This window comes from Chamaea fasciata, unplaced genomic scaffold (genome assembly GCF_029207755.1).
Source record: "Chamaea fasciata isolate MVZ Bird 193981 ecotype frontalis unplaced genomic scaffold, bChaFas1.0.hap1 SCAF_4, whole genome shotgun sequence".
In the NCBI taxonomy this organism is placed as follows: Eukaryota; Metazoa; Chordata; class Aves; order Passeriformes; family Sylviidae; genus Chamaea; species Chamaea fasciata.
Window position 1 is genome coordinate 73,241,187 of NW_027094089.1, and position 16,031 is coordinate 73,257,217.

General features: G+C 42.6%; 1 protein-coding gene across 2 annotated transcripts in view; it reads left to right on the top strand.

Moving 5' to 3' along the window:
* The window catches only part of PAX5 (paired box 5), a 131,331-nt gene that overhangs the window by 70,654 nt on the left and 44,646 nt on the right, over nucleotides 1–16,031 (top strand). For both annotated transcript variants that reach the window (XM_066181993.1, XM_066181992.1), the window contains one exon: nucleotides 1,902–2,031. In XM_066181993.1, coding sequence (XP_066038090.1) covers nucleotides 1,902–2,031 — 130 coding nt within the window. The remainder of the gene's footprint in view (nucleotides 1–1,901; nucleotides 2,032–16,031) is intronic.

The window sequence follows — 16,031 nt, forward strand, 5'->3', positions numbered from 1 at the left end:
GCATCCTCTGCAGAGGAGGAGGGTTCCCAGGGCTGTCCTCTCCCAGGAGCAGAAGTGGGGATGAGGCACAGGATGAGGTGTGAGTGTCTTTGAGGCAGGGTGGTAGACAAAAAGGTCTAGATGCATGACAGCAAGGCAAAAGTGAGGGCAGAGAGGGTGTTGGAGGAGGCATGAGCTGAAAAAACTTAGGAACAGTAAAACTTTAATATAAAGGTTATGTGGGATCCTAGGAGAGAAGTCAGAGGACTCTGATGCATGGGCTGGGTGTAGGACAAAGGTGGCCAGCAGCTGGTCTCTGGTAAAATGTATTTTGCATGCTCATCCACCAGAGGTTTTATGGTGGATCCTGCAAGGTGACAGGCTGTACTTCTGCCTTATACAAGTGGTGTCTGCAGAAAAACCATGTTTATTACACAGAACTGTTAATACAGGATTGTCCATGTAAATTAACTTCTGTTTGAGTGAGACCTGAGCTACAGAGACACCAGCACGTATTCCTGGCCAAAGTGCTGAGTTAGTGGCAAGCACCAGATTGTGTGCTGGGTTCTCAGAGAAACTTGCAGGAAGGAGAAGGGTATTTTCACTCAGTTCAGCCTTTATTTCCTTTAAAAAAAAAAAGAAAAAAAAAAAAAAAGAAAAAGTTAATTTACTTTGTTGTCACATCCCTGGAACTGTTCAAGACCTGGTTGGATGGGGCCTTGAACAGCCTGGTCTATTAGAAAGTGTCTCTGACTGTGGTAGAGGGTAAGATAAGTTGGTCTTTAAGGTACCTTCCAATCCAAAACAGTCTGGGATTCTGTGTTTTTCTGAGTTTTGTTTTGGTTTTTCCAAAAACCTTAATGTCATCCTGGATTCATCTGCCTTTCTTCATCTCTGCATGGCTTCTGCATTGACTTAATCTTCAGAAATTCATTAGGGATTGGCATTACAGTGGCTGCTCTTCAGTTTACCTGTTCCCATTGCAGTTCTTTATTTGAAGTCAATCTCCAGTTGATATGGGTATGACTGCTGTCTCACAAATAAGGGATTAAAAGTCAAAGGGCATATAGCAGGGAACAGAGAACTTTGAAAGAAATCTTCCCAGATTTGTGGGAACGATCCTGACAATATGAAAGCATCGAAAAAGGGCAAATGAAGATAAGGTTTGTGTCACGTACATTTACACCCTTTAAATGCATGCATTGGCCTCATCAGCTATAGAATGCTGTAGCTACAGAGACTTATATAGGGTTATAAGACACAAATACTCTGATTTCTGAGGATCTGTACTTGCTTACCATAGCCTCTTTCAAGTAATGAGATTAAGAAATTATTTGGAAATGTCCTTACCACAGTCAGGTGGTTTATTTTAAAATAACTTGGATTTAGAAACAGTTAGCTACAAATGCATCCATTAATCAAAGTCTTATGTATACATACCTTTTATTTCCTATAAGATGATGAAGAAATGCAACATTCCCAAGAAAAGGGAAACCAGAAAACCTGTTTCCCCATTCTCATTAGTGCATGTCCCCTCAAGTGCCAACCCTAAAATGTGGAGAGTATGGAAATTAAGAGGCATGAACATTTTTCCCTAACAAGAAAGTAGCTTGCACCTGGCAGGTAATCTACAAATTTTCCTCTTTCAGGAAAGCCTTGTTGCATATTAATCAGTTTGGCTTTGGTTTTAGAAAGAAAACCTATTTTGGTGTTCTTCGTGAACACTGGTGATGAGGCCAGACCCACTTATTGAACAGTTTGAATGCTGAAAAGCCCAGTGTAAATGGTCATTCCCTTTAACACTGGCTGAACAAAGGATTTTTGAGTTCTGTATTGCATCTACTTTCTGTTGGCACATGCAAAAAAAAGCTCTTGTTTAGTAACTTTATTTCCACTAAAATGTCTTTTGTTTCTTTTTCCAGGCAACTGAATACTCAGCCATGGCCTCCCTAGCTGGTGGATTGGATGACATGAAGGCAAATATAACCAGCCCTACTTCTGCAGATTTAGGAGCAAGTGTTCCTGGGCCACAGTCCTATCCTATTGTCACAGGTAAACGATTTTCAAAAACTGAGAAGTAGTGTGAATTGTCTGTACCTTCATATTCTGTGATGAGGTTCTTTATGGAAGAATTGTGTCAGATGTGGGTCATTTGCTCAAAAAGTCTCTTTTTGAAAGTGATTTCATACGAGCTCTTGTTGAAAGTCAGCTGCATGGCTTGTGTAAATTGTTTGTGTTTGTTTGTAGCTGACAGATGGAGCATCCATCCCTCTTTTATGGGAAAGGATGTGCCTCTCCACCCCAACAGTACATCCTGAATACCACCACATCACTTAAAAGCAGAATGCTTGCCTCTGCTTTTGGGCTTTGGTGCTCATTTTTCATAAATGCACCTGGTATGTTTGACTGGATGGTGTTTTTATGACAGTTCAAACTAGTCTGAATTTTGGAAGCTCATTTTATACTGTTTCTGAATTCCACCTGTGCACTAAAGTTGAGCATTTAAATGAAAAGCAAAGGCTTTTTGTTCAAGGAATGCCGAATCACCTGCATTTATTCAGCAGGCATAGAGCAAGCGTTAAGGAACAGTTAGTCTGATGAATGCTTTGGTCACGTATTTATTGGGGACTGACCCCATCATTTGCAAGGAAATTGGTGAAATGATAAGCAGATTATTAAATTGTGTCCCAAATTAGTTGTGCAAATCAGAAAAAAGGAGGCCTTTTGAAATTTAAGGCTCTGTGTTTCATATGAATGTTGGCTCTGTGTGTTACTGCTATGTCTAATTGGTGCAAATTTCATTGTATTTTCTCTGTTTTGAGGAAGATTGGATGTAACGCTTCATTTTGTAGCTACAATGGAAGATTATACTGGTTTTTGTGAAGAATTACTATGTCTTTAAAGCCTTACAATCTCATCTAGTAGAGGAGAAGTTTTGAGAACAAGCGTTGTCACAAAGTTGTTTTAACCCAGTACAGCATCACTCTTCAGCTTTTCTTGATGAAGTTTAGGAGAACTCAAAAGAGGTTGGAGCATTAAAGAAACACATGTGTACCTTGAAATGAGAGGGGAGAGACACACTTTTAATATCTGTCTGGTTCTGAATAGGTGGTTTGAGTGCTGGGCTTACAGATAGGAAAGGTGTCTAGGGGTGGATGGATGGACAGAAAGAGGGATTTCTTGAGGTGTGTGGCTTGTAAGATGTAAGGAGATAGAGCATTGATGCAGATATATCTTTGTCCATCAGGAGTCTGTGCTGAAACCAGTGTAATCTAATATTTTCATCAGTGACACAGGAGGGATCATGGGCACCCTCAGCAGATTTGCAGTTGACACCAAGCTGAGAGTGCCATAACAGCCCTGAAGGATAAGGCCATCCAAGAGGGACTTGGAAAAGGTCTAGAAGTGGCCCATGGGAACCTCATGAAGTTTGAAAAGGCCAGATGTTGGTGTTGCACCTGGGTGGGGGCTACTCCCAGGATTGATCCAGGCAGGGGACAAACAGACTGAGAGCAGTCCTGGGTGAAGGACTTTTGCAGGTGCTGGTGCATGAGAACTGGTCCTGCCCTGGCCATGGGTGCTGGGACCCCAAACCTCCCATGCTGCCCTGACCCCCCCGCGTGGGCAGCAGGACAGGGGATTCTGGCCCTCTGCCCTGCTCAGGTGAGACCCCACCTGCAGAGCTGCCCCAGCCCTGAGGTACCCAGCACAAGAAGGAGCTGGAGCTGCTGGAGCCAGGCCAGAAGAAGCATCCTAGTTGATCAGAGGGCTGGAACACCTCTGCTATGAGGGAAGGCTGAGAGAATTGGAATTTTTCAGGCTGGAGAAAAGAAAGCTTTGACCTAACTGCAGCCTCTGTCATCTTCTAAAGGACTGCTCATCCAGGATTTATGCCTGGCCAAAATGAGGTTCAGTCAAGAGCTGTTACGGCTGGTACATCAGCAGCACTTCTTTTTTTTATGCTGGTTTAAGAGCTCTCACATGTCTCATGTTGCTAATTCCTTAGAGTGTTGTGAGCTGATTGATCACATTTGTTAGAGTAAAACCTGCTACAGAGGTGATGCTGCACAGTTCAATATGGATTTCACAGAGGTTCTCCCTGTAATGTTACCTACACTTGAGCAGAAGTTCCAAATGTTAAATTTGCTAGTTCTCCTCAAAAACATGGAGCAGGCTTTATGAAAAGCAGGTTCCAGGAAAAAAAAAAACAACCAACCTGCCATTAGTCTTAAATATTAAATTGTAGTGACAGCTACAACAGAACACATTTTTCAAGACACTGGGTATTTATATCTTTAATTTGACAGTGCCATAGAATTTTCTATCAACAGCATTCATAAAACATAGATTTACACGAGCATATCAAAAGTCTTCTATAACCTATGCCTTCTGATATATTTTTGGAGGAAGTTGTCCACCTGCTATACTTTCATATTCTTTTTTAATAGCCATAGGAATTGTTCTGTGCTGGTCATGCTCTGGAAGTGCACAGAAATCCCCAGTGCGATCTGGGCCCATATTGTATGCCTGAATCATGCTCCCTACTCTGAGGCTTCCTGAGGAGCTGAAAGGGATTTGCAGGTTGTCAGGAGCAGGAAGGATTCAGTAGCAAGCTATACTTTGTAATATGCAAGGCATGTCCATTACAGTACATTTCTCACAGTGGTGCATTTCTCACTGTAGCTCTGGAGAGATTTCTCTATTTTCTCCCAAAATATAAGTCATCTTTTCAGTCACAACTCTTTCCCCAGCCTGTTTCCTTGGTGGGACAGGGAATTTGGAAAAGGAGACACATTTATTGACCTTATTTCCCTTGTAAGCATAAGGTGCATATTGCCATGGGACTTTCATCTGTGGCAGGTATCTCTGAAATTCGGGAGCTGGGAAATGGTGCACAACAGTGGTTATATGAGCAAGGTCAAATAAATGTCTGCAAGGAGACCACCTACCCTGCCTTCTCAGAGCTTTTTTTTGTGGTCTGACCAAATGCGTGGTAAAATCCAGTGATTTGTTTAGTGTTCTATGGCTGGGATGGGCAGGGGATGATAGGTGATCACTAAGGTAACAATCCCTGAGGGAAGATCAGCTTTGGATCAGCTCCACTTCAGTGGTAAGGCCCTTACTCATGAGAGAAATCCTGCCAGAACAACCTCCTGGTCCTTGGCCTCCCTCAGTTCCAAAGAGCCGAAGCCTCATAAATCCATGATGGCATTTTCCATGTGAGCTGCTCCTCACTGGAGGAGGAATGGCCAGCCTTACTGCTGGTCTTCTCTTGAGATTCAGGAAGCGGCAATTTCTTGACCTTTTTTTGAGTGTTTCCACTCTTCCTTGTTCCACACAGGCTGTCCTGTGGTGTATGTGAACAAACTCAGAGAATGAAGCTGAAAGCTTTGGGGGGCAACATATTTTAACATGCTAGGTAGTGTGTTTTCCACTGTAAAAGTCACGGTTAATTGAATAAAGGTCCAGCAAATGTCCAAAGTCTGTGTTTGGTGCCTTGAGGTCCATCTCACTTCCATGTTGACAATAGAGATTATAAAGAATTTTGTAACAGCTTCAGTGTCATGAGACCAAGAGCTGCTAAAAACACTGTCAAACGAGTTATGGTATCCAGAGCAGCATTGGTGGGAAACATTTTTCTACTGGGAACTCTTAAAGGTGTGTGTGTGGAGTAGAGCTGTGAACACGATTGCATGATGTTTTAACACAGAATGGAGCTATTGGTAAGGCTGAAAGTGGGTAAATAACTTGAAATATGAAACCCAAGTGTTTGAACCAGGAACACTTACGTCCTTTTTATAGCTGTATCTGCTGTTCAGGGTTAATCATTTCTCATGAGAAATTCTGGAGTAGTCTGGGCTACCAAATGTGAAGAGAACTTAATCTATTTTATGTTGTTAGTCTTAAATCTGTAAGATTACAAAATAATTTAATGGAAATAAGTCTGAGAACAGAACTATGATTACAGCTCCTCATTGCTCTTCTTATCAGGTTGTGGTGTGGGTGGCAAAGCAATGTTGAGATTTAAGATAACAAAGATTCTCTGTGCGGTTGTTTGTAGAAAATATAATATTCCTCTCTCTTTGCCAGTTGGCAGATCCCAACAAATGGGATAGATCTTGAAAATTAAGGGATTGCTTAAACATTGGCATTCATGCTAGTACTTGCTGCTAAGGAGAAATGTAGTCACAGCTCTCAGTACTGCTTCATCCACCACCTCTGTTGTGTTGTAGATCAACAGCTAAATCTCTGATTAGAGAGCCACTTGCTTTCTTTGCATTGTTTTTTTGCCACATTAAATAGTGAGTTTTAAAAAACTCTTCCATCACTGCATGTTGCCACATCCTGTAAGTGCTCTTGTTAGTGTTGGAACACATAATCACAGAATGATTATATGCAGGTGCTTTTATTGAAGAGCTCTGGGAATCAGGGGTACACCCAAATCTGACTCTGACATGGATTCGAAACCGACATGTTTTTATACCCTTTCGATATATAACTATATATATTAATTATTAAACCCACATTGTTCTGTTGTATGAATTCTTGTAGTTTCCACCAGGCCCCCCAAATATTGTTTCTCATTATTCTTGTTTAAGATAATAATCATATTCCATCACCAAACAATCGTTACAATTAACAATCATATCATTGATCATATGATGATTATGCAGGTGCCGTTTTTTCTGTACATGATCTAGTAAAGACAAAACCTAACCTTTGTTTCCAGTGCCTGCGTAGTTTTGGTTCCCTTCCCAGGCCTATCCAGGCCCAACCTTTTTTCCACCTCCCCTGAATCTACTGTATACAGTTCCCATGATTTTAGAAACATTTTAACCCTATGCTATCACTCTCTCCATTTACAAGCCAATGACATAGGAGTAGCACATTGCTGCTGTTGTCAGCAGTTCCCAAGCAGCCTGTGATTGTTACTAATTACCTCCAGATGCATTTTCCCTGCTTTGACTTGCTGATTTCAGCATGGTTGGTGTCACTTTGAGAGCACAAAGCCACGTTAAACTGATATCTTTATGTGGCTCTCCAATACTGTGCTGGGGGTGGATTGATGAACCTGCAGCAGCCTGGCTGTGTCCAGCAGCAGTGTCAGTATGTTCTTATAGAGCCAGGAGTGGCTGTGAACCAGCCTCACCTCACTCAGGGGCAGAGAAGCCTCAATTTACTGGACTGGGGTCTGATGGGAGCTCTCTGTCACTCCATTAGAGCAAGTGTCACAGAGCAAAGTTTTGTCAGTGGGCTTTTTGTCTAGCAAGTGCTGGAGTAGAGGAGCCAGGTCTTTTTCTATGCTGGGACATCTCTATCACCCTTGGCTCACCTGCTCTTCCTCACATGCAGGGAGAGACCAAGACACTGCCAAGTATGGACAAATGATGTCTTATCCTCTGCATTCAAACTTGCAGCTGCAGATTGGAGTGTCATGTTCCTTGCTTCTTTTTGTGGTCAGCCTTGTAGACAGTAGTTCTGGAGAGCCAAATCCGTGGGCTTTGCTACCCATTTTGTATGCACATCAAAATGATGGGGGAAAGTGAACAAGAGCAGGATCAGGGTCAGTTTATTATTTGGAGGGATGGAAGGAGAGAGATTCTCAGTGGCTGTCATCTTAGTTACCTGCTCTGGCTTGCATTGCTGGACACTGCCATCAGACATAGGTGATCCCAGATGTGAAGCTGAACTGAACACAGAGCAGACTCCTCCACCCCTGGGAAGATCAGCCTGACCTTTTCATTACTGTAGATGTATCCAACATCTTGGGTGTAGGATATTGTGCCAGGTAGCTAGTTATTCATAGGTGGCACAGATCTACGGCTAATGCAGGTAGCAGGGAAATGTTTAGCAATCCATATTCCTGGAATAATGTTCAGTTTTTGTAGTTAGGGAACACAGTTGCTAAAATGGGATAAAAGTAGGCCAAAAGACAAGACAATTCTTGCTACTGTTCTGTGGTGACATGCAGTGGTCAGTTGGTCTCTCAGCATGTTTTTCCTTAGGACTGCTCAGCCTCATCCGCTGCCTGAGTCTTCATACTACTTTGTTTGTGCCATCATGATGTAACTGCAATTTTATAAGCCACTGTTTTGCCAGGTTTTGTTGAATGGAAGGTATTTTTGGTACCTTCTGAAGCTATGCATGAGATGGTGGAACTGCAATTGGACTGGACACTGTGCCAAAATCAAATCGTTTGCTGCCAGTATGACTTCTGATGCTTTCAACAGGAGAAAAGAAATCACTACTCTAAAATCCTAGGCTGCTCTCTTGCCGTTAAATACTAATGTATTTCATCACTTAGCTCAATGTAATCCAAAAGGACTTACTGTTTTTTTAACAAGAAAACAAGTGGCAATAGGATGCAAATCACTTCCAGAAGAGTGGTAACAAATCTTTCTCAGCCTGTGGATGGCAGATTCATCTGAGCAATCCTAGAAACCAGCCTTTGGCTGGAAGGGTGTGGGGGAATCCCCCTGACTCCACAGGCTGGAGCTTAGGTATTGAATTTGTTGAATTTGGACTCCACACTTTTTTTTTTTTTTTCTTTTTTTTTTTTTTTCTTTTAATAACCAAGTTAACTAGGCTGGGTGAACTCCAGAATTGCTTTCTGCGGCTCTGTTTCTGTGGTTGGCTCTGTGCTTCCATGCTTCTGGGTAGGAGCTGTGTGTCATTGTTTCTTTGGTGGGATTGTGCCCAGGGTGGCTCTAGGACAGACTGCAGTCCATGTCACTGGGACCATTGGTACCTTCTGAGGGTCTGGGTCTGCCTGTACCAGACTGGGCAAGAAAATGGAGTAGGTGGGTAAGGAAGCTTTCTCACAATTTATTTTGCTTTTTCTACATGAGTTTAAGAGAACATTTTAAAGATACCACAAAACATGGAAGGAAAATACGGATAGGTTTGCTTTCCTTTGTTTAATTTTTGGGGGCAATGGTTTTGCACCTTTGTATCTTTTTCCATTTTTCAGTCAGAGAGTCATTTAGGCTGGGAAAGGTCTCCAAGATCATCAAGTCCAACCACAAATCCAGCACTGCCAAGTCTATGATTAGCAATGTCTCCAAATGCCTACATATCATTTAAATCCCTCCAGGAACATCACTGCTGTGGACAGTCTGTTTCAGTGCCTGACAGGCCTTTCAGTGCAGAAAATTTCCCTGATGTCCAATCTAAGCCTCTCCTGGTGCAACTTGAGGCCATTTCATATTGTCCTGTTGCTTTCTAGTTAACAGGAAAAGATACCAGCCTTCAAACTCTTTCCCTGAGATTCTTGACCTGACTGAACCTCTGATGAAGATTGTAAGGGCTGTGTTCCTCTGGTAATGGCTGGACGAGTGTAAGCAGAAGAGAGGATATTTGTTGTGCAAACATCTTGAAATCTGGCCTATTTCTTTTTATGGCTTTGGAAATTAAGTGTCTTAGGGGTACACAAGAAAAATTACAAGTTCAGTCTTAATAGTATGTGGTGAGGTGTGCTCATCCAGGTAGAATATTTAACCAGTGTGGATAGGTGAGGTGGAATGTGGTCACAGACTGAATCCTTTGGCCCATGAAGGAAGGAAAGGCTGCCTTTCTGTGCCAGGTCTTGGCTGGATTCTAGGTATTCATCCCACATCAGAACAAAGTCACAATCTCTTTCCAAGTTCCACCTTTTCTTTCATTTCTAGTTTTGCTGTGCCTAAGACTAAAGTTTAACTCTGCTCTCTGAACCTAGTGCCAGTAGGAGCCAAGGAAGGCATGCTTTTCTTCTGCCTTGAGCCTAATTTGGTCTGCCTTTTATGGACCATTTTTGATGGTGATTTGAGACACCTGAGTATTTTTTGTGCCTGACTGAAACAATTTAAAGGCAAAAAAGCTCCCAATAAATGCTTTTGAGGAATACATAATGAAACAGAACTTTTCTCTCTTTCATGCACAGTGATGTTTACATTGAAGACTACTATTATTTTAGAGGTCCAAAAACGTGACACAGGGTTAGTATTTCATTAACAAGAAGTAAAAAGTGCTTTAATAATAATGGGAAAAGCATTGTGAAATCTGCTGGTGGCAGATCCTGGGGGAGAAAGAGGATGTTTATTTTAATTTGTATATTACTGTAGTAAAAAAAAATGAACCCAAGAATCTCCTATCTAGCTGATTCAGCAGTTGTAGGTTGTTTATTGTCATGAATTCAGCTCTAAATCCAGACCTTTCTGACCGCAATGAGAAACCTGGTTTCATTAGGAAACACTACTTTTTCCTTAAACAAGTAGCATATACTACTTTGTATTTTAAGAGTGACTGGGACAAAAGTGTTGTAAAAAGAAGGTTTGGTGAGGAGGATGATAGTTTAAGTGATTTTGCAACTGGAAATGCCAAGGCCTGGAGAAAAACAGTGTGGGAAAACACAAATTATGCTCTTTATCCTCTGTCTTTTCTGAGAAGTAGAATGTCTGTGTACAGATATCATAGGTGTTTATGGAGAGTTGGAGGCCCTCTCTCAGACATTCTTGAGCTCCCTGTCTCAGGAGAGAGATAAAAGCAGAGATCATAAAAGCACAGAGAAAATTCACAGCACTGTGAAGTGTTGCACAGGCCTGTTGATATGTGAGGCTGGGAACAGCCCACACACTTCTTGCCCCTGCTAAGGTGAAAGCTTTGCAGTGTATTTGTCCCTGTAGTGCCAGTATGGTGATGTGGATTACACTTCAGCTGTGGATTTTGGCCCCCTTGTTTACCTGCATATATTTAATTCTCACAATGACACAGTACGGGACTGTTTGCTCATGTTTCAGTGTTTAGGAGTTCCATGGTTGGTGATCCCTGCAGCAAGATCTCCAAGTGGAAAGGAGATAACACCTGCAGAAGAATTTCTGCTTATAAGGTTAAGGATTCTCATCAAGATATGCATGTTTCTTTCCAATGGCTACTGAGGGAATGAGGAGTGCTTAGTTTAAGCTGGACCTGTGTAGGTCGGATGGATCTGCCCTGGAGAGAGAAAGAAGGGTCACCCAAAGGTCCTGGGGAGAGTTGTTATCCATCTGATTATCAGCAGCAGTTTTACAGCTGTGCTTTGACCAGCTAACTGAAAGGATTTCAATTATTTTGATTTAAAATTTAAAAATATTTGCATTTTTTCAATGAAAAGTTATTTTAATTTGTACTTCCTGTTCCAGTTCTCTGAAAGAGATTAACATAACTTTTTCACAACTCCTTCTCCCTCTCTTTTTTTCTCCCCTCCCATCCCTGTCCTCAAATCAGCAGAGTTTTGAAGAAAGAAAAGAGAAGATTTGAATTTGTTAATATTACATTTTTCTTCAGGAAAATGCTTTGGTGTTTTTTTGTTGCTGTTGCCTAGCTGTAATAGCAAAAATAAAAAGTCTTCTTCTTAGGCTATGTTTTGGTCATATAACCTGTTCCTACCTGGAAATGTTGATCTGTGTTTAAACAGGGAACATAATCACAGAATTATAGTTTAGCTTTTGCAGGACTGTTTGAAGTGCAGATTGGTGTTGGTAGATAGATGGTTTCCAGTGAAGCATTATGCTAAGAATTGCAGCTTAGTTTCTACATTTAATAGATAAAAGTGGAGATGCATTTTCCAATAATCTATCCATCACTCACAATAGGATGTGCCATGTTAAAGATTTGGAAAAAGGCCACATAAACTCCTGTGGAAAAGCAGCCAATCTGAAAAACAAAAGTGTCATTTTTAATGAGAAGACAGAGTCTAACTGTGACACTGTTGAGTTTTTCCATTTTTATGAATTCTTATCTTGCCATTAAAGAACAAGTGCATTTGAGAAAGCAAATGAGGGCACTTGTACCCCACTAAGACCCAGGCTATTAACTGCCTCTTTTGATGATGTACAGCCTGACTCTGTTGGGAGTTTGGCTGTGGATTTAAATGTTGAATTTAACTATGGTAAACATATTTTGGTGCAAAACATGTATAATAACAATTTGCATTTACATAGCATCTTTTACTTAAGGATTTTGTGATGCCTAATTAATTAAATCTGTTTCCCCCTGCCCCAAATACCACTGTGGTATGGATAATAAATACAATTTTAAATCGAGCAGCTATAGCAGGAGGATTAAGACAAGAGGGTTCTGGTGCCTTCGTGGTGGTCCTGATTGTGACAGGCTTGGGGCTTGTTCTGCAAACATGCTGAGCAGCCTTGTCTTGTGCTCACCCTGGTCTGAAACACCCTGAAAAAAAAAAGGATGCCAAACCAACTCCACATTGGTGGGTGTAAATTGTTCTGTGGGCTTCATGCACAGCATCTTATCAGATAAATGCTGGAATCTGTTGTAGATCTCCAGTTCAGAAATTATTAAAAAAAAAAAAAAAAAGAAAAAAAAAAAGAAAAAGAAAAAGAAAAGAAAGGAAAGTATTCTAATTAGCTTAAATGCTTCCTCCGTTGATTTTTGTTTTGGCCCACAACAGTAACAAAACATCTGAGAGTTTCTGTGCAAGCCACTAAAATGATGTTTCCAGGTGAGTAGAGGGATGCATTGGCATGTGTGCATCTGAACACCACAAAAATAAAATCTAGTGGCAATCTGAGTCAAGCTGCAGAAGTTGTTTTTAGGACAAGGTAATTGTTTTCCTGACAGCGGTTGAAGACCTCTGACAGATAGGGAAGTGTTGGAATCAGTGACAATCAATGGAGCTGGGGAAGGGTCTGGCACACAAGTGTTACTAGGTGCAGTGAGGGAGCTGAGGGGCTCATACTGGAGAAAAGGAGGCTCAAGGGGGACCTTCTGGCTCTCTACAACCCCCTGACAGGAGGGTGGAGCCAGGCCAGAGTCAGGCTCTGCTCCCAGAGAACAAGAACCGGACAAGAGGACATGGTCTAAAGATAAGCTGAGGAAGGTTTACAGCAGATATTGGGAAAATATCTTCAGTGAAAGTACTGTTTTACCCTGGCACAGGCTGCCCAGGACAGTGGTGGAGTTGCCATCCCTGGAAAGATTTACAGGCCGTGTGGATGTGGCACGTGGGGACGTGGACTACTGGTGGCCTTGGCACTGCTGAAGAATGGCTGGACTCGGTGATCTTAGAGAGCTTTTCTGACCTAAACAATTCTGTTATTCTGGCACAATAATATGGGGCCTTAATTTGCTTAATAGGAGTTAATTCTTAAATTATACCTGACCAATTGGGAGATTATGTATTTGCAGTGAATTGACTGTGAGTTATTACACCAGCAGTTTTGGGAAGTGAGTAGAGGAAATCATAAAAGAGACAATTTTGGGTCTTTGTGCACCCGTGCACCCCTGGGCAATGGTAGAGCGTGCCAGGAGGCCACTTGCTGTCTGCTGTGTGCTCACACCTTCCTAACATCCCCTAGAAATGGGAGCATGATTTAGTTTTTTTTTTTTAATCTAGCAGAAATCTGGGAGAAATCTAGGTGAAACTTCAGAGGACTCAAGGAAGAAAAACTGCAAAGTGTAAAGTGTTTTAATAGTCATGTTTTTAAAAGTCATGTTTTAATAGTGCTGCTACTTATTTTTTGAGGAAAGTTCTTGCTTATGTTTATTGTTCTTTGAAAGAGTTCTTCCTGTAGTTCTGTCCCTGAAAAACACTGTGTTAGCCAAGAACAGAGATTTTATAAGCCTAGGGTTTGTTTTGGTGGGGCTTTTTTTCTTGGATTTTTTTTGGGGGGGGGGTTTGTTTGTTTGTTTGGGGGTTTTGGGGGTTTTTTTTTGTAATGAACCATTGTCTCTTTATGATTTCATGTTACATTAAGGCCAAAAATGTCTGAATCTTGGGTTTTGCATAATTTCTCATAAAAATGTTGAACTGTAACAAAATATCCAGAAAGAAAAACGCAGTAGAAAAAAAAATTATGTCACTGGCAATTCATCAAAATACGGGTTGCCTGGCTTTGAGCTGCTTGCTGGAATTGGCATATCTACCAGCAGAAAGGAATATCACTTGTGGAAATCCCACAAGAATCAGCAGGGATGGGGACTGCCTGTGCTGCCACAGACTTGACACCTGGCTTGGGATTTTCACACAGATGTGGCTCAAAAGTAAATTCAGTAAAAAGAGTGAAAGGAGTGTTGAGGTCCCTCTGGAGTTTTCCTTCTTTTCACTGTACATTCGTTGCAACAACCTGAAATCCTTGAGCTCAGCCCTGTGATGACATTATCCTTTTTTTGAATACCAATTTGTGAAAAAGGCTCATGTATTAGCAGCATCCCTCTAAAGGAGGATATGTGGGTTATCCCCTCCCCAGCTGACTTTGTCTCTTGCAGTTGTGGGTCCAGGTCTTGTGGTCTCTCCAGATATGAGCTTCCTTCTAGGGGAAGGATGGTCCTTGACCACCGGGATTTAAAGTTTGCAAGAGTATGTAGTGTGAGGAAGAGTGTGGTGGGGAGGCAGCAGGTGCTGCTACAGCAGCACTAATTGAAAGATATTCATTGCTAAACAGAGGCCTTGTTTTTGCTCCTTCTGTCCTTGTTAATATCACTGTAACTATAGCATATAGACACAAGCCATTCCCGGGCCTCGGTGTAGCCTTGAACAGGTCTGGTAGCTGCTCACACCGTAGGAGAATTTTGTCCTGTGTTGCTTGACCTGTATGCTAGCCAGTAAAGGCAGTCGCAAAAGCATCCAGGTCCAGCTTCGCCCCCATGCTGATGCAGAGACAGCCGAGCTGTCTGGGATAGACACTGAATCAGGGCAAACTATGAACCAGTCTTGCTGAGCCAGGGCGTTTCCCAGGCTAACCGTGGTGACAGGGCTGCATCTGGCCCCTGAGTTCTCTGGAGAGCATTGCCCATCTCTCCCTCTGGGGCTGCACTGGGGATGGTCATCATAGGAACAAGGGAACACTGGCAGTAACAGGGACACATGGGACATACATCACACCTGGTGCACAAACATGTGGTACAGGGTTGCAGAGCCCATTTCTGCTTTGTGTGTTTTCGTCTGCAGCTGTTGAGGCCATACCAGGAGGTGCTTCATGAATCCCCAGAGCATCCCGATGGCTTTGTCCACCCTAGAGTGACCAGTGTTCATTCTGCAGTCAAATGTTTGACCAAAAGAAGAACAGACAGCTGCTGTGGCCTCCCACTGTAAAGATGCACAAGGCTGCAGTAGTCACACTGGATCTTTTGGGGACATGCAGAGTTGGGATTATCATCTCATGGCCAGGCACACTTTTTCCATTGCATAAGGGTTCACTTAACAGGTTTTGGGATACACTACTGCATCCTCACTGCTCAGGAGACAGATTTTGTCCACCTCTTCTGGGGTCTTCACTACCTTCAAGTCTTGATATCAGCTCAGGTTTTAATGAGACATGGTCTTAAGTTCTTACCATACAACTAGGATATCATTGGGCCACACCGTGGCATGGATAAAGCAGCTCTGTGGTGCTCTGTGTGATACTGTGTGATACTGCGTCCCTATCCTGACCAGCATGTGGTGGACAAGGATGCCCACCCCCTGTGCTTGACCCCTTAGAGAGATGGAAAGCCACTGCTCCTGTGCATTGTGTCACCCAAGGGTTTGTAGACTGCAGAGTTTTTTCTGTGCTTTCCTCTGCAAGACACTGCCTGCAGACCCCCAGCAAAATGCTCCCTTTCTGTAGTGGCTGCTCTGAGGTCTTCTGGCTGCAGCTGGCCTCTGGTGCAGCAGGGGAGGTCCCTCCTGCTGGGTGGATACATAATGAATTTGCAGCCCTCATGGAGGGGAATCCACTGTCATGGTTGTGGTCATGGTGCTCCACCACTGCTAGCTGCTGTCATCACCTTCATTGCACTGTCCCCACTATGTGGCATAAAAGGGTTGTAGGCAGCAGGGATCAGCAGTAGCACCACAGGACTGGGAGAGGAGGGCAGTGAGTGTGACAGTGTCCCAGCCTCTCCTCTCCGTGGGTCCATAATGGTGGTAAGGGGCACCCATCAGCTTTGCTCAGCATCACATACACTGCAGAGAACAGAGCAGCTCTGCCCCCATCATCAGAAGTGCTGTCCTGAATGTACTCCTTTCTCTGACCTTCGTAATTATTCCCGTCCAATCTTTCTTCATGTTTTCTTTTAATTATTTTCCCCTT